The sequence below is a fragment of the Panthera pardus genome, unplaced genomic scaffold, assembly GCF_024362965.1.
Source record: "Panthera pardus isolate Hobbes unplaced genomic scaffold, ASM2436296v1 HiC_scaffold_26, whole genome shotgun sequence".
NCBI classification, from domain to species: domain Eukaryota; kingdom Metazoa; phylum Chordata; class Mammalia; order Carnivora; family Felidae; genus Panthera; species Panthera pardus.
In genome coordinates, this window is record NW_026526832.1 from 4,945,623 (window position 1) to 4,972,864 (window position 27,242).

The 27,242-nt window shown below is 40.0% G+C and overlaps 1 protein-coding gene across 1 annotated transcript in view; it reads right to left on the bottom strand.

Moving 5' to 3' along the window:
* ACOXL (acyl-CoA oxidase like) overlaps window positions 1-27,242 on the bottom strand; it is a 338,167-nt gene that overhangs the window by 99,279 nt on the left and 211,646 nt on the right. The window contains 2 exon segments of the mRNA XM_053890962.1: window positions 10,272-10,383; window positions 19,454-19,563. Coding sequence (XP_053746937.1) covers window positions 10,272-10,383; window positions 19,454-19,563 — 222 coding nt within the window.

The following is a 27,242-nucleotide window of genomic DNA, read 5'->3' on the forward strand; positions in this document are numbered from 1 at the left end:
GTAGGTGACAGCACATCCACAGCATATTATTCTGATGCCATTTTAAAAAATGAGATGGATCTCTATGAAGTGATACAGAGTAATTCCCAAGACATACTACTGTTAAGTGGGGGTGTGGTGGGGGGAAGTCTAGAAGAATATCTATGGCATGCTATCCTTCATGTAACAGAGAAAGCAATATAAGAAAATACACATGTTCCTGTGTATTTGGGGGGAGAAGAATAAAAGAAAAGTAAGCTAAAAACTAAATAAAAATAAAAAGAACACCTCTAGGAGTATGTAGAGGGGAAAAAGGAAGAAATAAAAGTGTGGATGAGTATACCTTTCTAAAAGCTTTAAGTCCTGGAAACTTAGTAGTGCTTTACGTAGCTAAACCATGAATGGAGTAAAATCAACCAGGAAGATCCCAAAGTAGGAACAAATAGGAACAATTGAACTTACATAACAAACAACATAATCTCACTAAAGGATATGGAGAAGGAAACGAAAGTAAATTGGGAAATACTATTCTGTTTCGATACTATACGCCAAAAGAAGAATACGATATTCTAGTTAGTAAATGCGCTTCTCACAGAGGTATGGGTTAGCAATTCTGAAACTACTTACTGTGCATACTAAGGAAGATCAAATAAGTAAACACATATTAGACAATGAAATCCAGGTTTCTCACTGTCTCAGAGAAAGAAGTTATGAATAGGAAAGAGGGAAGGCTAGAATGAACCTTGTGGTTTTGGATTGGAATCAGAGGTATCAGCATAAGCTTGTGGTCTATACACACATACAGGTCTTGTGAGAACGTGTGAGTTAGTAAACATACATTTATTTCCTAGCTTAGAACAGCTAGAAGCAGTGACACCCCAGCAATCATCAGCACACCCAGAAACCAGGTGTTGGTTTTTAAATACCATTTTCCAATAAAAGGAAGCGGGGTTTCTTGGAAAATGATTATATGTCTGGCAGGGAAAATTCAAGATATGATACATTTTGTGGCAACAGAAAATAAGGAAGTGCTTACTAAAAAAGAGAATAGTGACATATCGAAGGGATATAAGGAATAAGTAGAAGGAGCTCTCAATAGCCAAAACTGGAACAATTTGAGCAAGAAAATAAATAATGATGGTATCAGACTGCAGCCCAAACACAGAAACGATATTGCTGAGTCTACACTGATATAAATAATAACTAATTGAATAAATAAGTAGTTGCAGGAGAAGGGACAGTTCTTGGTTCTAATTAACTAATGTAATCGGGATGGGGGACACAGAAGTTCCCCACTAGGCATACACCATAGTATTCATCGTTTCCAGGAAGATTCATAGATGGACACGGGTAAAAGTTTGAGGAAAAACAGGATATCTACATAATCAAGCATCAGTCTAATCTCTGCTCTTGGTGACTGTGTTACCTTGAAGAAAACACTAGCCTTCTTCATCCTCAGGTTGCCTATCTGTAAATGAGCGAGTTTGACTAGTTCACCCTGAGGGACCCTTCTAGTTCTCACACTCCAAAGGAAATGACCACACCTCCCAGGGAGTAATCAGGAATACAATTTCCTTTTCCTTTCCTTTCTCTTCACTTCCCCTTCCTTCTTTCTTTTCCATTCGCTCCCCATAGTAGGTTTCCCTAGGAAGAGAATTTAGGGTGCTCTCTATGAGAGAAAGGTGGAGTAAGTCAGAAGTGAGGGAAAAAGAGAAAATGCAACTGGGTTGCTACAGGGCGGAGAAGAAAGTAAGAGAGAGGAACACATCACAGAACAGAAACATTTCCTATGACCAGCAGCAACAAGGGGAAAGTGCCAAGCTAATGCTTGGGAGCACCATCCACCGGGGAAGCAGGTGCAGTCAGCCTCAGATCTTCTTGCCCATCCACTCTGGGGTCTCACAAGACCAACATCTACCCTTTCCTCAGCCACCAAGTACGGCTTGCTGTGAGAAGTGGCAGTCAGTTACCCTCTCCCTTTCTCTGGAGTTGCAGGACTTTAAGCCTTATCTCTCACTGAGAAATGGGCACATGCTCCCCATTGAAGGAATTTCAAGCACCGGTCAGCAGAGAAGGAGCCACACTTCTGCACGGGTGGCCTTTGCATAGGCAGCACCCATGCTGCGAAGATACAAAGGCCCCTCCATCAGACTGTCCTGGTCTTCTGATCATTTCCTCCATTCAACTTGAGTAAGAAGATGCATCAATATCAATGCAAAGTATGAACTCAGGAAATTTGGTTTCTAATCCTGTTTCCTAGCTTTGATGATCTGTCTCTGGAACAAAGCTCTTGGCATTTCTGTGCTATGAGATTTTTAGTAAAACATCTGCTATTCAGGCCACTGTATTGGCTTTTAAAAATGTAACAAACACAAGCCAGCTGCTGTCACTCTCTTGTTCCCTCTCCCGACCCTCAAACTCTCAGAGAAGCACAAACAAACCGGCACCAGAGTTTTTCCTCTCTTTGGGCTTGTCGATGATAGCAGTTCCAAGATCCTCTCCGGATCTACCAGCTACCTGGTGACCAAAGCTCCCGAGGACCTATGACCGATGGACATCATTACAGCCCTACCTGCAGCACCAGCCATGTGTGTGCCATCCAGTACCTAACACAGTACCTAACACATTTTGCACAGACAAGAACTCAGATAAGATTCCAAACCCCAACCTGGTGACCTGAGCGAAGATGCTGTCAGTCTAAAATTATAACAAACAAAATAGCTGGCATCATCTGTTAGAAAGACAGTCTTTACAGAAGTACTCTGGCTTTATTATGTTTTCAAGATCTAAATTAAGAGTTTTAAAGGCGCACACACACACACACACACACACACACACACACACACACGCAGTCAGGTGGCGCGCTGACCACAACAGTAAAAAACCATATACAGAAAGCTCTAGAAAGTCACATCTCTGATAACCTTATTTCCAGCCTCCTCACCAATTCTTCTCCATCCAAATCTCAAACTCTGAATAAGGAAAAATAACTTAGGGTAGTTGTTTCCAAGTTAGTTTACTGCCCCTGGATTTTGAGAATGATTCATAATGTTCATCGGCAGACTGCTTCCCTTTTCACTTTAACTCAGACTTGCAGTGTGGTGGAGGGCACCATGAATCAGATTTGTAAAATCACTCTTTTCCAGGTCATTCTTACACACCCTACCAGTGTGGTAGAAGAAGGTTACAGGTGCTAAGAGATGGAACATGAATCAGCTCCCAGTGAACTAGAACTATCACCCGATCTGGATTCACATCCCTCTACCCACCCAATGTTTGTTATGTATATTTGGAAGTAAATAGTCATTTGTTAAACATATTGTTTACGGAGGGCCTATATTTTTCCCCATAGCTTTTTCTCCATACAATGACATAAGTCCTTAACAGAATATTCTCAAAGCGACAAGCCATTGTTTACGAGTTTACTTTTTCTTCCCACTAACGGGAAAATGATGTAGCAGTCTTGATGAGCGAGATTTGCAGCATGACTTTGGAAAATTGGAGAAGGGGGGCTTCTAAGGGAAGCTATGGGGCTGTGCTCCCTTTATGGCCACCAGCACACTGAAGGACACTTCCTGGCCCTATTTTCAGTTTAATTCTGGGTAGGAGGCAGATAGGCTATCTAATGTGAGAAGAGGTTGGCTAAGTAACTCTAAAATAAAAAGAGCATTACAAAAAATGAAGAAGAAAAGCCGATTTCTGAAGCCCATTCATATTTTCACCCCTTTAAAAGATTCTGAACCAAATCACAGGCTTGTTTTTACACGATCTTGGCATTCTAGATGAAATCACCCACCTTCGGACATTGCACAAAGACTACTGTCCCAGCTCCATGTGAGTTAGATGTTCAAATTACTGAACAGATTGTTTTATTTCAAGATATACCAAATTAACGTAGGTAGACATAAGCCAACATACAGCTAGCTGAATAAACAGCTGAGTCAAAAATACAAACTAAGATATAGAAGTCAATATTCTTTCCTCTAAGCTTGTAGGCTTTGGCATAATTTAGCACTTAAGTTATTTCATTTTCGTGGGTTACAACTAGCAGACTTATCCCAAGGCAGAAGCATATCTTAATAATTTGTGGTCTTCCCATGCTTAAGCCCTAGAAAATTGTTCTGCTCAATGAATATTTAAATTGACCATGAAAATAGTTACATTAATGATAGCAGCTAAGATAATTAACATGAGGGCAAGGTTTATTATTTTTAAAAAGTTCTTCTTCTTCTCCTTCTTCTCTTCCTTCTCCTTCTCCTTCTCCTTCTCCTTCTTCTTCTTCTTCCATGTTCTACCTTATTCCATCCTTGCAGCAAGTTTGTATTATGTCCACTCTTATCCCAAATGTATAGATATAGAAGCAGAGGCTCAGAAGCAGTAAAATATATTTGTCTGATTTGAAAACCCTTGTATTTCCTTGCCACGCCATGTGCCTAATTTTCTTTTATGTTCAGAAAACACGTGTGGGTGCAAATTTTCTTTTCTCAAAATTAGAAAATCAATACTCATGAACAATTTGCTCTCTTGCAGAGAACAATTATAAGTAAAAAATGGCTCTGAAAATTTAGTAAAGTACCAGGGAGCATCTAAATACCATGCCGAAAATAGAATAAAAAGTAGGTATTTTGCAGTGGACCTATGTTTCTAGTGTCAGTAAAATAAAAATACAAAGAGAAGATGACAGGCTCCCAAATCCTGACGATAAAAAAGTTAGAAAGCTGGAGAAATAAAGTGTTAGGAAAATGAATGTGGAGAAATGCATGGCTGGGGAAGTACAATCTGGTTCGACATTTGTGGAGAACAATGTGGCAGTATGTAAAGCCTAAAAACTGCACACTGTTAAGAATGTTCCTAGTGGCACCGTCTGTAATATAAACTGAAACCCAAGAAGCATTAGAATATCGTACAATCATGCTCTTATTGACAAAGAAAGAATGCCGTCTCATTTTATTAAGTGGAAATATTGATTAAAATATTACAAACTCCTTTTGTATTTTGCTTCAAAAAATGTGTGCATCAATGCCGAAGCTCTTAAACAATTTTTGCTTGCAGATGCCATATTAGTTATCTATTGCTGTACAACTGATTATCTCCAAATTTAGCATCTTAAAGAAACTTTTGTTATCTGACATGGCTTCTGAGGCTTAGGAATCTGGGCATGTCTTGAGTGGGTGCTTCTGGCTCAGGCCTTCAGGAGGCTCCAGTCAAGTTGTTGACTGCCCTGGTCCCTGTCGTCTCTGAATATCTGAATATGGCTGGAAGAGGCACCTCCATGCTCATTCACATAGCTTTTGTCAAGACGGTTCAGTTCTTTGCCAAAGTTCTTGCTCATGATGTGGTTTCCCTCAGAGCGAGGGAGAGACAGAGAGAAAGAAACTAAGACAGAAGCCATGGTGTCTTTTTAACACGATCTCAGAAGGGACATCCCATTACTTCTACTGTATTCTATTGGTTGCACAGACCAGCTCTGGCACAATGTATAAAGATGTGAGTAGCAGGAGGGAGGGATCCTTGAAGGCCATCTTGGATTCTATCACAGCCCATCCTCATCCCTTCCCAAGGGCCACAAAAATCTCATCCCATTACAGCAGTGATTCAAATCCCAGAATCCCATCATCTAAGTCTAGCCTAGGTACAGATTAGGTTTCCAAGATGTCACTCCTTAAGTACAGTTCCTTTTGATTTGAAGGCTTTTTTTTTAATATAAAATTTATTGTCAAATTGGTTTTCATACAGCATCTAGTGCTCATCCCAACAGGTGCCTTCCTCAATACCCGTCACCCACCCCCCCTCCCATCCACCCCCCATCAACCCCCAGATTGTTCTCAGTTTTTAAGAGTCTCTTAAAAACTGATTTGAAGGCTTTAAAGAGACAAGTTATCTGTATCTGGCTATACATGGCCAATATACAATAGTGGGAGAGGACTGGATAACCACTATACATATTCATGCTCAAAAGGGAAGAAAATGAGAGGAATAAAGGGGTCAGTGATCCATAGAAATTCTGAAATCCAGCTGATCAAATGTCAGAAGTTTTTTTTTTTTTTTAATTAAGATTCAGTCCTACCCATGTCCAGCTGTTTTTATTCTCCACAGCCCTTGGTTTTCTTCCTCTGAGGCATTCTTTCCATTATCATGAAAGGTCCGCATCTTTGTGACTGAGTAGTTTTCTCAGCCTGCTCTCAGCTTGTAGAAGTTTCATGGCTCAAAGGCTCTATTCATTTTGTGCTATCTCTGTACCTTTCAGCACAAACTGAAAAATGTGACTGATATAATTCTCTTAGAAACTTTATACATCTTCTGTGAATCTTTTTTGGGGTTCAGTCCATTAGACAAAAAAATCCATATCCACAAATCTCTTTGAGATAGGCCTTCGGGGTGTGGAGAAGGCTACTAAAGAAGGATGCCTTTAAAAGCACCCTAGAAGCCTACAGTTGGACTGAAAAGATCCGTGAGGCATACCCCTAATCTCTTCAGAGGGCCTTTTGCCCTACTGAAGACCCATCTTTGATCTTTCTCAGTTCTTAAAAGGATTTCACTTACATCTTGGGCTTTATCTTTAGACCGTGCATTCCTGAGAGTGCTCTGGATTATATCTTTGCTCTGAAGCCATCTTCTATGTTTCTTTTGGGTAGGATTAGGTCTTCCAAAAATATATATTGAAGCACTAATCCCCAGTATCTGTGAATGACACCTTATTTGGAAATAGGGTCTTTGCAAGTTAAGATGAGGTCATCCTTGGAGTAGGGTCGGCCTTAGTCCATATGACTCGGTGTCCCCATAAGAAGAAAAGAAGATATAGACACACAGACTGAAGAATGCCACACGGTGACAGAAGCAGAGATTGGAGTGATGCGGAGACAAGCCAAGGAATACCAGTTGCCAGGAACCACCCCTGTGGTACTTTGTCATGGCAGCCACAAGAAATTACAATATGGTGAGCTTGGGAATCTTCAAAACCACGGCAAGTCTTAGTTCCTTCCTGTTAAACACTGTTTCCTTCAGCTTCTCTCTGTCTTTTGGCGTTGTACTCTAAGCAGCCAGAAGAAAGCAGACCCTGTGGACACTTTCAGGCGCTGAGGTATGTTTTCCACTTTCTGTATCACTACAGACACAACAGTGTTGCTTAAGTTCTGCCGCTCCATAGCAAGAATCCCCTTTCCTCCAGTTTCCAATAATATTTACTCACTTTCCTGTAAGTCCTCACCCACAGCTTTATCAAAGCCCAGACGGCTTCTATGAACGATTTCTTCAAGGCATTTTAGGCTTCTATTGAGCTCTTTTTCTCTAAGACTCTTCTCAAAGCTCACTCCTGGTTCCAAGACCACACCCACATTTTGAGTTTGGGTTACATCATCACCTAGCTTGAGGTGCCCAAATCTGTGTGAGGTACCTATTACTCTGTAACACATTGCCCCCAGATTTAACAGATTAAAACAAACGCTCATTATTCAGAGTTTCTGGAAGTCAGGAATGCAGAAGCTGCTTAGCAGGGCAGTTCTGGCTTCATGTATCTCCAGGTTAAAACTTAAGTCAGTTAAAACTCAAGACAAGGTTTCCCACAGAGTGGGTAATCCAAGAAAGAGAGAAAGAATGAGCAACAGAGTGACCAACATGGAAGTCACCATGTTTGTTTGTTTTTTTAATAATCTCATCTCAGAGGGGACATGTTATCACTTCTGCTGTATGTCACACAGACCAATTCTGGTACAATATGGGAAAGGACTACGCAAGGGTGTAAATACCAAGAGGGAAAGATTCTTGGGGGTACGTTGGAAGCTGGCTACCACAGATATATCTTATTTGGCACATAAAAGTTCACAGTTATAGCATCATCAATTTGGCTGTGTACTGTTTCACACTTTTGCATTTTTTGTAAGAGCAACATCACTAACGGTTATGAGGTGAATTATGTTTCCTCCAAAATCCATACTTGAAAGTCTCAATCTGCAGCACCTCAGAATGTGATGCTATTTGGAGATAAAGTCTTTAAAGAGGTGATTAAGTTAAAATGAGGCCGTTAGGATGGGGCCCCAGTCTAGTCTGACTGATACGCTTAGAAGAGGAACAGACACCAGGAAGGGCATGCACGGAGGGAGAATCGTGTGAAAAGACATCAAGAGGGCAGCCATTTGGAAGCCATGGGGAAGACCTCAGAGGAAACCAACGCTGCTGACACCTTGGCCTTAAACTTCTAGCCTCCACAACTGTGAGAAAATAAATTCCTATTGTTTAGCCAACCAATCTGTGGTGTTTTGTTATGACAGCCCAAGTAGACTAAAACACCAACCTTCTGAAAGACATCTGAAAATATCTTGCTGTTGCCCAATCTGTATTTTTTTAAAAAATCATTTTTGTTTTGATGTATATAAGTATACATCAACATATATAATTAGATTTATTTCTATATAAAATGTATATAATTAGATTTATTTCTAAACTAAGCATCTATGCTTTCATTAGAACTAAAACTCATTCATTTTATAGGCCATTTTAAATCTAATGCTCTAATCTAGAGGCGGACGCTGGAGGGATTTAAGTCTCTTTATAATGGAAATGTATGAGAAGATGCCTCTCCCATGATTTTTTTGTGGATTGAATTTAGGGATCATATTGTAATGGAAAAGGTGTTTTCAAGGAATTACCAGATCAGTGCAGTTGAAGACCAGATTGTTAATCTTTTGGGGCCAGAGACAGAGGACTTGCACTTAGCCAAATCAGACAAGAGTCAAGGGGATGTCACAATGATCAGGAAGCAGATTTCAAGAAGCAATCCCGGAGAAATTCTCAAACCAAGGAGCCCTCTTAAAACAGCCCTCTCGCCATGATGCAGGCAGAGCAAAAAAAAAAAAAAAAAAAAAAAAAAAAAAAAAAAAAAAGCAGCGCTGGGGAATCTTTAAGGACCCTAAGAACATGCTTTCTAATTTGTTCCTTGCTCTGCCTCTGATTACACAAGCTTCTGGTCGTTTATTTATCTTTGCTGTGTCTTCTGTAGCGATTTGGATAACAGGCATCCTGTGTTTGGTACTCATATTAACTTACAATGTAATGAGACGTATCTTAACCTAGGTTCCTTTAATGATCAAAGTCAGAACAAAACAGTGTCTTTTGCCTACCCTGCAATTAAAGTAAGAGATTGAGCATGTTTTTACTCTAGCTTCTATCTCACCTTAAAATATATTATAAACCCAATCTATTGTAGAACCAGTGAGTCAAATTTTTTTAATTCATGTTTTTCCCCAAAACACATTTTTAGATTCTGAACTTTGCAACTATTTTTTTTTAATTTTTTTAAATGTTTCTTGTATTTTTGAGAGAGACAGAGTACAAGAAGAGGGAGGGGCAGAGAGTGAGGGGTACAGAGGATCTGAAGCGGGCTCTGTGCTGTCAGTACAGAGCCCATCGTGGGGCTTTAACTTGGGAACGGTGAGATCATGACCTGAGCCGAAGTCAGGCACTTAACCGACTGAACCACCCAGGCACCCCTGAACTTTGTAACTAGTTTTAAAAAAACACCTACTTATTGGTTGGATTTAGGGGGACCACAAATCCTTTTATATCTTGGCCTCCTTATGTTGGAGCTATTAATTTTGATTTTTTTAAATGTCCTATAGAGAATGTCTTTGAATAATTTTAAGAAAGGCCAAATGAGTAAAATTGTTCCCTTTTAAAAAATTTTTAATGCTTGTTTTTGAGAGAGAGAGAGAGAGAGAGAGCGCGAGCATGAGCAGGAGAGGGGCAGAGAGAGAGGGAGACACAAAACTCAAAGTGGGCTCCAGACTCTGTGCTGTCAGCACAGAGCGCGAACTCACGAACTATGAGATCATGACCTGAGCTGAAGTCGGACGCTCAGCTGACTGAGCCACTCAAGCACTCCCAATGGTTATTTTTTAAATATATCTGATGTACATTTTCCCCCCAGAGAACAATGTGTCCAGTTAACACAGAGACCATGATTTTTCAATTCCAATAAGGGCTAAAAATTATTCCAGTCATCAACTTCGATGGCAGCCAAATGATGGCTTGCGGGCGGAATTCGAAAAGTCAACACAAAAGGGTTCAACAGCAGCATCAGGGCCTCAGAGCAAGTGGGGCTTTCGGGGCAGAAAAATGCCCTGTAGGAACTCCAGCCACTTCCAGAAGCTTCTGATTATCCTGACTTATCCTCTACTACATTTAGCAGATAGTTCACCAGCAAGAATATGCCTTAAACACATGTCAAAAGGAAAAAAAGAACACACACACACACACACACACACACACACACACACACACACACAACGTATCTTTACCTTGTAATGAATTCTGGCCACCAAACTCCGGCGAAGAGCCCTTTCGCGAAAATTCACTGCTTTCAACAGAAAGGCGAGATTACCGACTGTGTCCACATCAAATGCCAAGAAACTGATGGAAAAACACAGTGACCATTATTATTATTTTGTCCTCACCAAAGAATTCAATTTGAGAAAAACAGACAGGGTTTGTTCTGTCAAAAATAAATTTTTTTTTCCAATAGAAAAGTAGTGTAAGTACAGTTGAGCCCCCTTCACCTCTCTCACTCGCCGTATTCATGCTTCTTTCAATATTCTGATGGGTACCTGGCTCTAGTTTATCCTATGTGGTTGTCCTTATGGTGTAAAGATAATTTGGCTTCCTGCTTCTTTTCACTTACTATTGTATTAGAGATAGTTAGTCAATATTTTATATAGTCTTTCTTCATTAAGAACCATATAATTTGCATCCATTGGGTTTATGATAATTTTCTCAACCATTGTTGGGCATTTGTTCTAATGATTGCAAGTGAATATTGCTCATCAAATACATCTGTCACAAAGTATTTGTCAAAGGCTAACATTTCTTAAATACATAATGTATCAGGACCTGTGCTAATTACCGCTGTGAATTATTCAACAATCTCAAAATTTCTACGATGCAGATACTATAATTATTCAATGTATAGTTTGGGAAACTGAGGCTCAGCAAGTTTCAGCAACCTGCTCAAGGTCACATGGGCAGAACATGCTCAGGCTCGTGTTTTGTCTTAGGGAACACTTGTATTTGAGGAAACAGGAGGCCAAGAGGTCAGTGAGTGGGCTGTGGGCAAGTGCAGGGTAGAGTGTCCTGCAGAGATAATGACTCTCTTCAGCAGGTAGTCATTTCTATCTTCCCCATCTGGCAATGAGGAAACTGAGGCACAGGGGAGCTAAGAGACTTTGGCACAAAGAGACTCAAAACACCTGTCTCCCTTAAAGCCCTGCAGGCTTTTCATGTGGCTCTGCCTTTTGTGCTAATTTTGCACCCTCCCATCCTCTGCCCCATGAAACTTCTGTCTTTGGAACTTGGACAGACAGTGAAGGGCTTAATTCACACTTATGGCTTCCCATAACTTAGCCACACCTTTGTGGCCCCCTCGCCCCATATTCTTGGAAAATATGTTGTCATAAGACCCAAATAATTTAGAGTTTCATTAATTAAAATTAAACCCACAAGTAGCTGTTGTTGCTTAATCAGAAGCCATAAGAGAAACATTAAGAAGCAATTGATACAGTGCTTTTGAGAATGCCAAGCACTGAATTAATAATTTCCCTCCGTGTAGACAGGAAAGATGGGAGGTCATTTTCCTGCCAATTATCAGGAAATTTAACTTGTATCAATACTTATTCTGAATCTGGTCATTAGAAAGTTGAGCTTCTGTCCTAGTTTACTTAACAAAAAGTGAAAGAACTCTCACATTGTATTGAAAAGTATGTTTCAGTCATTCTAGAGACTTACTATGAAGCCTAGAGACTGTGAATTTTGTTATTAGAACCTATCTTTTTTGTAATGTTTACTGTGGAATACGATCCACTTGAGGTTGTGAACTACATGTGCTACAGGATGTGGATCTCATCCACCTGCCCTATCATGAGTCACATGCCAAGCACAACCACATCACATAGCTTTAGAAACTCACCCAGCATAAAAAACTGTGAAGACTCTTAAAATTAGGGATATCGCTAAAGGCAACCTCCTTGTATTTTATAAGAAGGTCAAAATGACTCTAAATTTAAGTTAAATTCGAATGCACATCATTAGTCATCAAGGAAATGCAAATGAATACCACAGCGAGGTAGCATTATATGTCCACCAGAATGACTATAATTAAAATACTGACATCATCAAATGTTGACAAGGATATGGAGCAACCGGAACTCTCATACTTGTTGATGAGGTGTAGAATGGCAAACCACTTTGGAAAAAGTTCTCATAGTTTCTGATAAAACTAAAGAAACACATACCCTATGACCCAGCAATTCCACTCCTACTATTTACCTAAGAGAAATAAAAACATATCTTCACAAAAAGGCTTGCATATGAATATTCACAGCAGAGCTACTCAGAAGAATGAAAAATTCAAAACATCCCATGTGTCTCTACATCAATAAGAAAATGGAAAGCAAATCCTAGTATATCCGTAAAATAGAATACTACTCAGCAATAAAAAGGAACAAGCTAGAACACATGACAACATGAATGAATCTCAGAAAGCATTATGTCATGTTAGTAAGCCAGCCACAAAAAATACATACTGTATGGTTCCACTTATACAAAATTCTAAAACAGGATAAACTAATCTGTGGTAGAAAAATATCAGATTAGTGGCTGCATCTGGGGAGGTGGTCACAGGAAATGACTGAAAAGGGACATAAGAGAACTTTCTGGAGTGGTGCTAGTGACCTATTACTTAACAAGAGTTATACAGGTATATATCTGCATTTGTCAAAATTCAGTTAATGCACAGTTAAGATTTGTGCATTTCATTGTATGTAAACTCTACAAAGGAAGAAAAAAAACTGTAACCAAATTTTGAACTCTAGTGAATAATGTTCATGCTGAATCATTTAGAAGTATGCTGATGTCAGCTGTTTAGTTTGACATGCATCAGGGAAAAAAAGATGAATTGATAAGTGTGCTGAGGAATTGATACATGGATATACATGTGATATAACAAGCACAGTAACATGTTAATAGTAGAATCTATATGGTGGGTTTATAAATGTTCACTACACGTCTTTCAATTTGGTCAATACTTGAAAATGTTCATAATACAACATGGTAAAACTTTTCAGCATAGTGCAGAACTTCAACTTCCTCAGCTCCCACACCTCCTAAGGATCCATGGGGGTGATGAGGGCAGCCAGAGCTCCGCTGGCAGCCCCAGGGAGAGAGGGAGAGGCAGTCCCAGGGGGAGGGGAGAGGCAGCATTCATCAGGACAAGGGGACAGAACTGAGCTGTTGCAGAACCAGCTATAGCCACTCTCAGAGCCACGCCCTGCCTCCCTCACCTAGTCTCTGGAGACTAATTCCTCCCACAGTCCAGATGAATGGGTAGCTTCTGAGTGTTCACACAAATGACTGCCTACTTGGAGGCATTTCAGGGCACCAGGAAGTCCTCAGCCCATTCTTCTTCACGCCCCCCGCCTGCTCGTGGGTACGTCTCTCATGAGTTGTCAATATGACCGCCATCTGATTGTAGGTTCCATGAGGGCTGAGAACCCACAGTCACTGCTGCATCACCGACGCTGACAGAAGTGCCCAGGGCACTGAAAACATGTTGGATGATAAAGGCTTTTCTCAAGATACATAAAAACCAGAGCAAGGTTTGGGGATGTAAGTAGATAAACAGACAGACTGAATCAGTAAAACCTGGAGGTATGCGACAGAGATGTATACTGTTTTAGAGGTTAATAAGCGAGACAAAAATAAATGGACTGGAACTTTCCAAATATTTACAAGTGGAATACTGTCTTTGGCACATCTCAAGTCTATCCCGGAAAATTTGCTAGGAATATAAATTTGCATATGGGTGAGGGTCTGCTGTGCCTTCAAAATGATGGAAACGAGCCCTGCTATGCTATGTGGAAAAGAAATGAAAGGGCAGATGATGTGCTGCCAGTTTGGGAACAAGTTTCCTGAACGAATGGAGCTGATTCCGATGGGAGTTGTACTGTTCTTTCAACTCCTTATATGTTCGATAATTTTCAAACTGAAGAATTGGGGGGGGGGGAAGCTAACAGTACTATACATTGCCCACTCAGGGCTAGAAATATTAAAAAGACGCAGTGGCTTTACAGAATGTACAAGGACAAATTGAGACATTACAACTAATAACGAGTTAAGTGAAACAGTCCTAGAATATGGGACCTGATGTTTTCAAGCTTTAAGATAGATTAGAGTTTGAAAAAACAGGAACCTGACCAGTATGAAGGAAGGAAGGAAGGAAGGAAGGAAGAGAGGGAGAAAGAAAGGAAGAGAGAAAGGGAGAGAGAAAAAAGAAAAAAAAGGACAGATTACATATTTCTTAATTTCACTTTATGCTAATAGACATGAAAAGTGCCACACACTATCATTTATTGTGTTTCCCATGTTTTATTTATTTTTATTATTTTTATCTTTTTGAGAGAGAGACAGAGACAGAGACAGAGTGTGAGCAGGAGAGGGGCAGACAGGGAAGGAGACACGGAATCTGAAGCAGGCTCCAGGCTCCAAGCTGTCAGCACAGAGCCCGACGCAGGGCTCGAACTCATGAACTGTGAGATCATGACCTGAGCTGAAGTTGGACACTTAATCAACTGAGCCACCCAGGCACCCGTTTCCCATGTTTTAAATCAGGATGATAAAATGACATTTTCTTTTCTTTTTAAGTTTATTTATTTTGAGAGAAAGAGAGAGAGAACATGTGTGAGTGAGTGCAGGGCAGGGGTTGGGGGGGCACAGAGAGAGGGAGAGAATGTCCCAAGCAGGATCTGTGCTATCAGTACAGAGCCCAATATGTGGCTCAATCCCATGAATCATGAGATCATGACATACCCGAAATCAAGAGTTCGATGCCTAACCTACTGAGCCACCCAGACACCCCTAAATGACATTTTAAAATAAATAGTTTCCTTGGAAATTAGTTCAACACATTTTAGTTATGGAGACCAATAATCTTCCTCCAAATAAAAATAACAATTTAAAAAATGCACAAAAGTTGAAAAGCACAATAAACTCCTCAAAAGTAGGAAACAAAACATTTATGAGCATAGATCAATGAAATAAAAAACAAAGTTACCGCAGAGAGGATCAACAAAGAGGAAAGTTGGTTGTTTAAAATAACAACAACAACAACAACAACAACAACAACAACAACAAACAACCATCTGGTAAGATTAAGCAACAAAAAAGGAGAGAGAAAGCACATGAAATTAATTCTAGGAGTGACAAATGGGACAGAACTACAGATCTAGCAGAAGTTAAAAGGATAATCAGTGAACAGTATGAAAAACCTTATACAAATAAATTCAAATCTAAGTGGATAAATTCTTAGAAAATATTATTTATGAAAACTGACACAAGAAGAGGAAGCCTAAATGGTCTTAAAACAATTAAACTACACTTGATGCTGGAACAACATGAGGGTCGGGACCCTGACCCCTGTGCACTCGAAAATCTGCATATAACTTCTGACTCACCCAAAACTTAACTCCTCATAGCCTACTGTTGTCTGGAAGCTTTACCAATAACAAAAACGATCAATTAACACATATTTTGTATGTTATATGTATTATATACTATATTCTTATAGTATAGTAAACTAGAGAAAAGAAAATGTTATTAAGAAAATCATAAGGGAGGGGCGCCTGGGTGGCTCAGTTGGTTGAGCGTCCGACTTCGGCTCAGGTCATGATCTCACAGTCCGTGAGTTCCAGCCCCGCGTTGGCTCTAGGTTGACAGCTCAGAGCCTGGAGCCTGCTTCAGAGTCTGTCTTCCTCTCTCTGCCACTCTTGTACTTGCAATCTGTCATTCTCTCTCTCAAAAATAAAGAAAAAATTTTAAAAAAGGGGAAAAAAAAGGAAATCATAAGGGAGAGAAAATACATTTACAGTACTGTATTATGTTTATCAAAGAAAGTCTGCATGTAAGTGGCCCTTTGTAGTTCAAACCCATTTTGTTCAAGGGTCAACTATCATTGAATTAGTAGTTTAAATATTCCCCCAGGCCCAGATAGTTTTCAAATAGCTTATCAAATTCTCCCACAAAATAAGAAACTACTCCCAAAATAGCTTTATGAAACCAGTAAAACTTGACATGAATTCAAATCAGGGAACTACAAGAAAGGAAAACAGTAGGCCAATAAGTAAACAAAAACCCTAAAACAACACTAGCAAGCCAAACTCAGGAAAATATTAAAACAACGATGCAGCATAACAAAAGTGAATGTTTCTCAAGCATGCAAGAGTAGTTTAACATTAAAAGATTTATGAGGCTTATTTATCACATTAACAAGTTAAGGAAGAAATAGATCATTTCAATAGATGCAAAAAAAATCATTTGCAGTAAAATCAATAAAATTTGTCACCTACTAATGACAAAAAATGTATTAGAAATAACAGTACGTGGAGCTTCTTTAGGAAGCAAAGTGTATCTATCAAAAACTTCAGCAAATATCCTTCTTAGTAGTGAAACGTTAAGCTAAGTCTTTTTAAAACCAGGAATAAGACAAAAGAACACCTTCTACATGAAAAAGAATAAAAGGAATAAAAAGTGGAAAGAAAGGCGTAAAAAGTCATCATTTGCAAATGGTATGCTTGTCTGTGTTAAAAAACACTCAAAGAATCTATAGACCTAGAAGAAATTTTTTTTATGGTCAGGTTTATAGACAAAAGTCAACTGCATTTATGATAAATGGGCAACAAAAAAACATAACTTCAAAACTATTCTTTTTACAATAACAAAATCATAAAGTACCTAGTAATCTATCGAAGAATGTACTATGTATGGAAAAAATTATAAATTTCTGGAAAACACTTAGAAAATGAAAATCTTTGAGACGAGGGTCAGTTTTATAAATATGTCAATTTTTCTGCAAAGCTATAAGACAAAACACTTTCAAAGAAAATTATAGCAGATTTTTAAAAAGTGTGGTAAGATATACATCACATAAAATCAATCATTTTAACCCTTTACAAGAGTACAGTTCAGTGGCATTAAGTACATTCACAATGGTGCACAACCCTTACCACCATCCCCCTCCAGAACTTTTTCATCATCACAAATTGAAATTCTGTACCCACTCAATAATAACACCCATTCTCTCCTCCTCCCAGCCCTTGTAACCATGTTCTACTTCCTGTATCTATGAATCTGACTACCCTAGATGCCTCATAAAACCACAGTCATAGAATATTTTCCTTTTGTGTCTGCAGGTTTTTGTTTTTTGTTTTTTTTTTCTTTCTCTCTCTCTTTTTTTTTTTTTTTTTTTTTTTTGAGAAATGTAACAAACTGATTCCAAAACTTGTATGAAAGGGCAAAAGTCAACACAACTCTGAATTATATTAAAACAAATTTTTTTTAATGTTTATTTATTTTTGAGAGAGAGAGAGAGAGACAGACAGTGTGAGCAGGAGAGGGGCAGAGAGAGAGGAAGACAGAATCCAAAGCAGGCTCCAGGCTCTGAGCTGTCAGCACAGAGGCTGACATGGGGCTTGAACCCACGAACCGGAGGTCATGTCCTGAGCCGAAGTCAGATGCTTAACTGACTGAACCACCCAGGCGCCCCTCTGAATTATATTTTAGATACAATAATATAAGGTTATAATTACCAATCTAGTATAATTGCAACAATGTATTGTATTGTTGGATTAGGATACACAAACAGACTAGGAACAAAGCACCACCAGAATGGCCTCCCACATGTGTAGAAATCTATATGAATGCCAGAGCAGGCACTGAAGATCACTAGTAAAAGACAGTCAATTTGGTTAAGTGGTGCTGGAACAACAGACAATCCCTACAGGAGGCAAAAAAAATGAAGTTAGATCCCTTCCTCACACTACAGGCATAAACCTCTAACGGACTCGAGAATTAAATGTGGAAGGTGAAACGCTCAAACTGGTATTTCATGATCTCAAAGTAGACAAGATGCACAGAGTGTGGAATATAAAAGATTGATAAATTCAATAGTAATTTAAGAATTTATGTTCAAAGGCACCATAAAGAAAATATAAGACAAGGCACAAACTTGGAGGAGGTAGTTGTAACATCTGTAACAACAAAGGATAAAAAACAACAACAACAACAACAAAACTCAGAATTAAAAAAAAGAAAGAAAAAGAAAGATTGGCAAAACACACGGACAGGCATTTCACATGAGAGGAAATAAAAGTGGCAAATACGCTTGTGAAAGCATGCTCAACTTTAATTAACAGTAATAAGGAAAATGCAATTTAAAGTCAAAGTGAGAGATCTTTGCGTGCGTGTGTGTGTGTGTGTGTATTAAGGCTGATTAAGACTGATAATCCCACACGTTGGCGAGGATGGTTCCACGGGACACATGCTTCCGGTGAAGGTATACATCTGCAAAATGACTCTGAAAAATAATTTGTTATGATCTAGTGAACTTGAACACTGGTATACTCCCCACAACACAGCACTTTCACTCCTATGTACTCCTGAGGAGTGTTTTTCAAACAACGGATTGCACATCTCTAATTGGTTGTGAAATCAGTTTAAAGGATTGAGGTCAGTATTTTTAAAAAATAAAATTGAAAACTATCAGAGACCATTACGAGTAACAGGAGAAGCAAGGTTTCATGAGATGTTTGCTTTGGTGGTGTCTGATTCGGGGTGTGTGTGGAGTGGGGAGCTCTATGGATGTGTGGGCGTCAGTGGTTGATGTAAAATTTATTTCTTATTCTGAGTCACAGCAACTAAATTTGAAGGCCCTGTAGAAACCCTTACACATATTACCCAGAAAACGTGCAAGATTTTTCACAGGAGATTTGTGCAAAATATCAAAAGCACAACCCTCATGTCATGTCCACTGATGTTGGTTATTAGAATGGCTACGTAGATGGGGACATATACACATGACTAAATATTATAAACAAAGAGAACAGTTCTTCATCCACACACATAACAGCTGAGATGAATCTTAGAAACAAAATAGAGTGAAAACAGGAAGCTACAGAATACCACATACGCTACCCCTTACTTATCAAGCTTAAAGACAACACTAAAAAAATCAATAAAAACAAGCAAAAGCATGGATCCTGAAGCCAAACCACCTGCATTCAAATCCTAGCTCTGTCACTCCCTAGCAAGTAACCATGGGCAAAATAACCTCTATGCCTCAGTTTCCTCATCTGTGAAATGGAAACAGTAACTTACCTCATGGGGGTACTTAGGATTAAAATCTCTGAAGTGCTGGGAACAGTGGACACACAACGAAGAAGGCACAGGAGGAGAAAGAACAGAATTAACGGTGTTCTGGTTCTCAAGTTGGGGAGTGGGTGAACGAGCACTGATGCTAAAACAATCGTGCATTGCTCGTCCGTATGGAATATTAAAAATTTCAACAAGAGTGGTTGTGCCACGACGAGGTTCCATGCACTCAGGCTCGATAGTAAGACACTGGGGGCCAAGGACGGTCACAGCCTGAGCAGTCACCTACCTGGTTCTCAGCTTGTCACTCCCAGACTCAGCCCAGTCTCGGAACACAGGGGAGAGTGGTTTCTCTTGATGCTGTTTGGTATATCGAGCCAGCAGTTCCCGCACCACAACCTATGCAGACAGTTTATCACTTGTCAGTCATTCGTCAAGAATGTAAAGAGGTGCTAGGGTGTCTTTAAATGCTGGAGCCAGAGAAGGGCTAGTTGCTTCTAGCAAACTCCTTGAAAGGAATCAAATGCAAACCCTATCCTTCCGGAGGTCTCTGTCTCCCACGGCCAATGTGTGGTGCTTACGCTCCTACTGTCCATCCCTCCTCTATGGCCAACTTGCCTAACTGGCTAACTACCTACTGCTCTCTCGCCCACCTGAGACATCAGCCTTTAATGCCAGTCCTGGGACCAAGCAGTTGAGTTGACACTTCAAATAAAACCTACTTGCCTTCCCTGAACCAGATGGATGGTCTATTTTCTTTTTTGCCTCTAATATTCTATGGCTGATGAGGCCTTTGGGGAATAGTATTAAAATGTACCCATAAAACAAGCTCCATCAATCCTCTCCCTCAGCAGCTTGAAAGTTATAAGTTGGCCCTAACATACCGCATGCTTTTCCAGTTTTGTTAAAAAAAAAAAAAATGATGTCCGTGTCTAGCCTGCTACAGATAGAGGTGCACCCAACAGTCGGCAGCAACTGCTAGATGTGTTGGTGAGACCACCTTGGACCAACCTGCCTGCCAAGCCTCTAGCTGACTGCCATAGCATGAGTGGGGCCAGGCAAGGCCAGCAGAAGAACGACACCATATGAGCCCAACCCAGCCCAAATTGCTGACCCACAGAACCAGGAGCTAACAATTGTGTGCTGTTTTAAGTTACTCAATTTGGGGGGCACCTGGGTGGCTCAGTGGGTGAAGCATCTGACTTTGGCTCAGGTCATGATCTCACGGCTTGGGGTTTGAGCCCCACATCTGGCTCTGTGTTGACAGCTCAGAGCCTGGAGCCTGGTTCTGAGTGTGTGTCTCCCTCCCTCCCTCCCTCCTTCCCTCCCTTCCTCTCTCTCTCTGTACCCTCACAGGTTGTGCTCTGTCTCTGTCAAAAATAAATAAGTAAATAAACATAAAAAAAAAATAAGTTACTCAATTTTGGGATGATTCGTTAGGTAGCAATTTATAGGTGATTCAATCACATACAGAACTACCTTTAGAATATTTCCTTCTTTCAGCTGTAGCAATCTCTTACTCGACACATCCCCAAAGGCAAGGGAATTAAAAGCAAAAATGAATTACTGGGACCTTATGAAGATAAAAAGCTTCTGCACAGCAAAGGAAACAACCAACAAAACTAAAAGGCAACCAACGGAATGGGAAAAGATATTTGCAAATGATGTATCGGACAAAGGGCTAGTATCCAAAATCTATAAAGAGCTCACCAAACTCCACACCCGAAAAACAAATAACCCAGTGAAGAAATGGGCAGAAAACATGAATAGACACTTCTCTAAAGAAGACATCCGGATGGCCAACAGGCACATGAAAAGATGCTCAACGTCGCTCCTCATCAGGGAAATACAAATCAAAACCACACTCAGATATCACCTCACGCCAGTCAGAGTGGCCAAAATGAACAAATCAGGAGACTATAGATGCTGGAGAGGATGAGGAGAAACAGGAACCCTCTTGCACTGTTGGTGGGAATGCAAATTGGTGCAGCCACTCTGGAAAGCAGTGTGGAGGTTCCTCAGAAAATTAAAAATAGACCTACCCTATGACCCAGCAATAGCACTGCTAGGAATTTACCCAAGGGATACAGGAGTACTGATGCATAGGGGCACTTGTACCCCAATGTTTATAGCAGCACTCTCAACAATAGCCAAATTATGGAAAGAACCTAAATGTCCATCAACTGATGAATGGATAAAGAAATTGTGGTTTATATACACAATGGAGTACTACATGGCAATGAGAAAGAACGAAATATGGCCCTTTGTAGCAACGTGGATGGAACTGGAGAGTGTGATGCTAAGTGAAATAAGCCATACAGAGAAAGACAGATACCATATGTTTTCATTCTTATGTGGATCCTGAGAAACTTAACAGAAACCCATGGAGGAGGGGAAGGAAAAAAAAAAAAAAAGAGGTTAGAGTGGGAGAGAGCCAAAGCATAAGAGACTCTTAAAAACTGAGAACAAACTGAGGGTTGATGGCGGGTGGGAGGGAGGGGAGGGTGGGTGATGGGTATTGAGGAGGGCACCTTTTGGGATGATCACTGGGTGTTGTATTGAAACCAATTTGACAATAAATTTCATATATTGAAAAAAAATAAAATAAAAAAAAGAATATTTCCTTCTTTGTTTCAGATACATTTATGTTTCTATAGAGATTATAGAAAATGTTGTATATACTTTCAGTCAACAGTATATCTTAAGTGATATTTTTGGTTCACACTGCTGTCTCTGATCCTAATTATCTGTTTAATGGCTGTGTAATATTTTTTGTTTGGAACCATCACAGCTAATTAAAGATTCCTATTCACTTATTTAGATTGTTTCCAATTTTATACTGTCATTAATTTGATATCAGTATATTCAGACGAATAGCATTCATTGTCCCTTTTTTGTTGTTGTTACTACCTGAGAATAAATCACATGACCTCATGTGATGCAAAGATCCTTATAAAGGACCACCCAGCCTATAAGAAAGATGCTAGAAACTTGTCAAGGCAGATCTGCCTAGGGGAGCTTTATTGGCAGTGCTGGGCAGAGCCAGTCATGCAATTATTCATTGGCTCATCTTAACCAGCAGGGGATCATGCCACATCCAGGGTCCTGTCAAAACCCATGTCAAACCCATGCAGCCAATTGATAGCCCAGAGCCTAACTCAGTTATACCAAAGCTTTCAGGTTCTTCCCATCCCAGGCTCATGGAAGGACTAAAGTCCCTTGCTCTCTGAAGTTAGGGGTGGCCACAGGACTTGCTTTAGGCCAGTGACGTGCAAGCTGGTGGATGTTCCCTATATATATATATATATATATAGGTGACACGTCCCTATCCCTGGGCTTCGGTCTCTGCTGGAGGCTGCCATGGTAATCCCATGCATTGGCTTCCAGACATTGTCTTACTGTGTTGTTATGTTTATTACAAATTCCTTTTGTTTCTTTGAAATATTGTCTTGAATTATTGAGATTATATCTCCAGATAAGTTATAGTATCCATGATTTCATTTCAGGATAGTAGAGGGGGTATTACAAAATATTGTTTACAAAAAACAGGGCATTAGGTCCAATACGTTTAAGAATCACAGTACTGTATTATGGGTCAAAGGACATGAACATTTTCATGTCCGCTGCTATACAAAACAAGTGTAAACATCAAAACACTCCCAGCAATGGGAAAAATGGGAGGGGAGAAATTAACTAACTTTAACTAGAATTCAAATTATATAGTGATCAAGTTTGCTTTCACTGACACATCGCTAGGATTAAGTGTACATTCTTTGTTTTTGCTAATCTATTAAATTTATGATGGCTATAATTCCACGTCCCTTGTGTTACAAGAGCAACATCATTCCAAGCATTAAAAATTCCTTTCTCTGATTTCCACCCTTCTGTATCTTTACCTTCCTCTATTTTCCTTCATAGCAGTAATTGCTGCCTGATGATAAAGAGCAAAGCAACTTGTTTCTTGGCTTCTTATCTTTTTACTGCCTGTAAGGTAAATGCCAGGTCACAGTTGGTTCATTCTTATGTCGTCAGACAACGGGCAACACGGAATGGAAAGCGGAAGGATCTTTCTTGAATGAATGAATAAATAAATAAATCCCCTTCCTGTTTTCAATATCTCATCCAACCTGCTCCATTCCTTAATCATTTCCTTTCCTTTTTGTCACTACTTCCACCTTTCCGATTTAAGCAACTTAAATTGGAAGAAAATAACTCATCTTAGCTAGAACTAAAATTAGAATGATACAATAATCCAGCTCAGGGGCTAAACTTAAGAGAAAAAAAAAAAACAGACAAGTTGGGCGCTGGCAGATCGGTTATTTTGGATCTTTGCTCCCTTTTCTTTCCCTTTTGTTCCTGGCTCTTGGCTTCTTTCCTCCTTTATTGGGTCACGAGACAAGAAAATATGATGTAAAAACAAGTTTATTTCCTGCTGTTGATACCCCTTGGTGAAAGATTAAATGACTAAAGCTATCAGCTACCATGCTGTTTGGGCATTACAGTCTCTAACTCCAACACTTTATTTGATAAATGACCAGAGAGGCAAAGAGATCAGTCACCATCTTGACTGGGCATGCCATGAAGATGTGCTTGTTTTCACTCATAGATATGCTCCTAAATACATTATAACTATGGTGTGTGTGTGTGTGTGTGTGTGTGTGTGTGTGTGTGTGTGTACACATACATATACACATATTTTAACTTCCTATTTTAAAATAATTATAGACCCACAAAAAGTTGAAAACCTAACATAGTACAGAGAGGTTTTATGTAGTCATCACTCAGATTCCTCCCAAAGTGATATCTTTCACAGTAATAATGACTACCCCGAATCAGGAAATTCAATATAATTTTTACACATTGACTATCTTCGTTATAGTAGAGATTTCATTATTTAAAAATGAACCCAGGGAACCTCAGTCGGTTAAGCATCTGACTCTTGATTTCAACTCAGGTCATGATCTCATGGTTCAGTTCACGAGTTCAAGTCCCACGCTGGGCTCTGCACTGTCAGTGCTTGGGATTCTCCTTCTCTCCCTCTCTGTGGCCCTTCCCCATTTGCACTCTCCCCCCCGTCTCAAAATAAATAACCTTTAAAAGAGAAAAAGAAAAATGAACCCAGTAGTAGATCATTTTGGGAAGTGAAATATTATCTTGTAATACAAGCTATTACACCCTTATCTAAGTCTGGTGTTTTGAATACTTACACAAGATTTTCTTAAGACAACTTGTGATGTTATTTCTTTCTAGGTGACTGTTTTCGTGGTCATGTTGTTTCTGTGGTTATCTGCACAGTTAGTTCTCTGGTTCTAAATATGAATACTCTTTTTCTTCCATATACTTGATTAATTGCCAGCGCACCTGCTCAGGAACCCCTTTCTTAAGGGAACTCTAGGGGCCTGAGTAGTCACAACAGCCATGTTCTTGCCTTTTAAAAAAGATCCCATCTGCAGGAGGAATCACGCTAATCTACAGCCAACATTTGGAAACTATGAGTCTAAGCAATTGTGCAGAATAATGACATCATAAACATGCATTTATAATGAATATCATATGTATCAGGCAACACTGATTATATAGCATCAATAAAACTTATTTTTTTTTAGGTCAAATGGCTTTTCAAGGTACCTATGAAGCAACTAGCATTTCTATATACTAAGTACCTCACTGATTTATGCCAGGTACAGTGAAACTTGGATGAAAAAGTCTTAACAAGTGGTATCGGCTGCCAAGACAGAAATCCTGAGAACCAATTAGAATAGAAAACATGGTGTCTTAGGAAAACCCCCCAGATATCATCCATTATGTAACAAGGACGAGCCAGGAAGTGGGGCTGCACTCAGGCTTGAGCCATATAGGGGGATGGAGCCACTCAAAGGGGCAATACTTATGGCATTGGGGTCCCAAATCATGCCCTAGGCAGGACTGGCTATGTAATTTGGAGCCCAGTGCAAAATGAGAATGCAGGGTCCCTTGCTCAAAAATTATTAAGAATTTCAAGATGGTGAGAGCAGAGTATTAAACCAAGCATAGGCTCTTCCTAGAATGAGGTCTCATACAACTATACAGGTTTCACCCCACAAAGCTGGACTTGGCCCTCAGGACCTCAGTAGGATTGCCAGACACAAATGTAACTGCGTGTCCTGTATCTTTATTACAACTACATCTGGCAACTCTAGGTTCCTGAGGACAGCTTAGGTGCCACTCAGGGTGTGAGGTTGTGAGAAAAAGCTAAGTGGACACGATTCTCTAAGCCCTTAACTTTTTTCCTCTTTAAGGTGCTAGACATCCCATCAAAGTGAGATTTCTTTGAGGAGAATCTTTAAAAATTCCTTGCCCAGAAGAAAAGGAAGGAAGATAGGGAGGGAGGGAGGAAGGAAGGAAGGAAGGAAGGAAGGAAGGAAGGAAGGAAGGGAAAGGAGAGAGGGAGAGAGGGAGCCAGGGAGGGAGGGAGGGAGGAAGGAAGGAAGGAAGGAAGGAAGGAAGGAAGGAAGGAAGGAAGGAAGGAAGGAAGGAAGGGGGAAGAGGGAAGAAGAGGGAAAAGGAAGGCAGGGATAGGAGAGCGAGGAGAAAAGAGGAAGAGCTATTTTAACAGATAAACCCACATGTACGATGCCGTGAGTAATTGTTGGGCCTTCAACATGGATTTGAACTTAATACTTTAGGAGGATGGATGAATCCAAAGCAGTGATATAAGCTCAGCAAAAATTCATGCACTGCTCAGTAGAACTTAGGAGTGATCAGTTTTCGGGAGGTTTTGTTGTTGTTGTAGTTGTTGTCATTAAACCTGGATCAAATTTAACTTATTTTCCCAGTGTCTCCTCCCAGTAGGAAATAAAGTACATCTTTGTGGTTTTCTTCCTTCATCCCACCCATATTTATGGAGCACACACTGTGTACAAGGCACCTACTGTCTATATTGAGTATAGGGGGATCACAAAGATGAATAAGAAACATCTGTCCTTCAAGGGGCATGGATAAGCTTTATTAATTTGTTCATCCATTTGTTCGGTACCTAATGGTAACAGCTGCCTTTTTTTTTTTGGGGGGGGGGTCATCTAGTAAGGCTAAGAACTGTTCCAAACTCTGTAAGTGGAATGATTAATTTAATCCTCCTGACAACTTTGGGTAGAATCATCCCATCACCTAGAAAGGCAACTGAGGCCTAAAGAGGTCAGCCCGCCAGGGTCACACAGCTAGAAAGTGGTGGCACTAGGACTTAAACCCAGGGTCCACGTGTTTAATAATCCCACACCTACACCGCACCTCCTGGGTGGCAGGTTCTGTGCTGGGCATTGGGGATACCAAGAGAATGCTAGAACCCCAGAATGCTGGGGAGACAGGCAGGAATGGTCAGTAGGACAGAATAATGGGATGAAGGTGACAGAGGAAATTCAAAGGCCACTGGGCACATGGTTCGTCTCCCTCTTTCTCTGTTTGAAACATTTTTCCCCTTCCCTTCCCCCATGGTCTTCTGTTAAGTTTCTCAAGTTCTACATATGAGTGAAAACATATGATATCTGTCTTTCTCTGGCTGACTTACTTCACTCAGCATAATACCTTCCAGTACCATCCACTTTGCTACAAATGGCAGGATTTCATTCTTTCTCATTGCCAAGTAGTATTCCATTGTATATATAAACCACACCTTCTTTATCCATTCATCAGTTGATGGAAATTTAGGCTCTTTCCATAATTCGGCTATTGTTGAAAGCACTGCTATAAACATTGGGGTACACGTGTCCCTATGAATCAGCACTCCTGTATCCTTTGGATAAATTCATAGTAGTGCTATTTCTAGGTTGTAGGGTAGTTCTCTTTTTAATTTTTTGAGGAACCCCCATGCTGTTTTCCAGAGCGGCTGCACCAGTTTGCATTCCCACCAACAGTGCAAGAGGGTTCCTGTTTCTCCACATCCTTTCCAGCATCCATAATCTCCTGATTTGTTCATTTTAGCCACTCTGACCGGCATGAGGTGGTATCTCAGCGTGGTTTTGATTTGTATTTCCCTGATGATGAATGATGTTGAGCATCTTTTTCATGTGTCCGTTGGCCATCTGGATGTTTTCTTTAGAAAA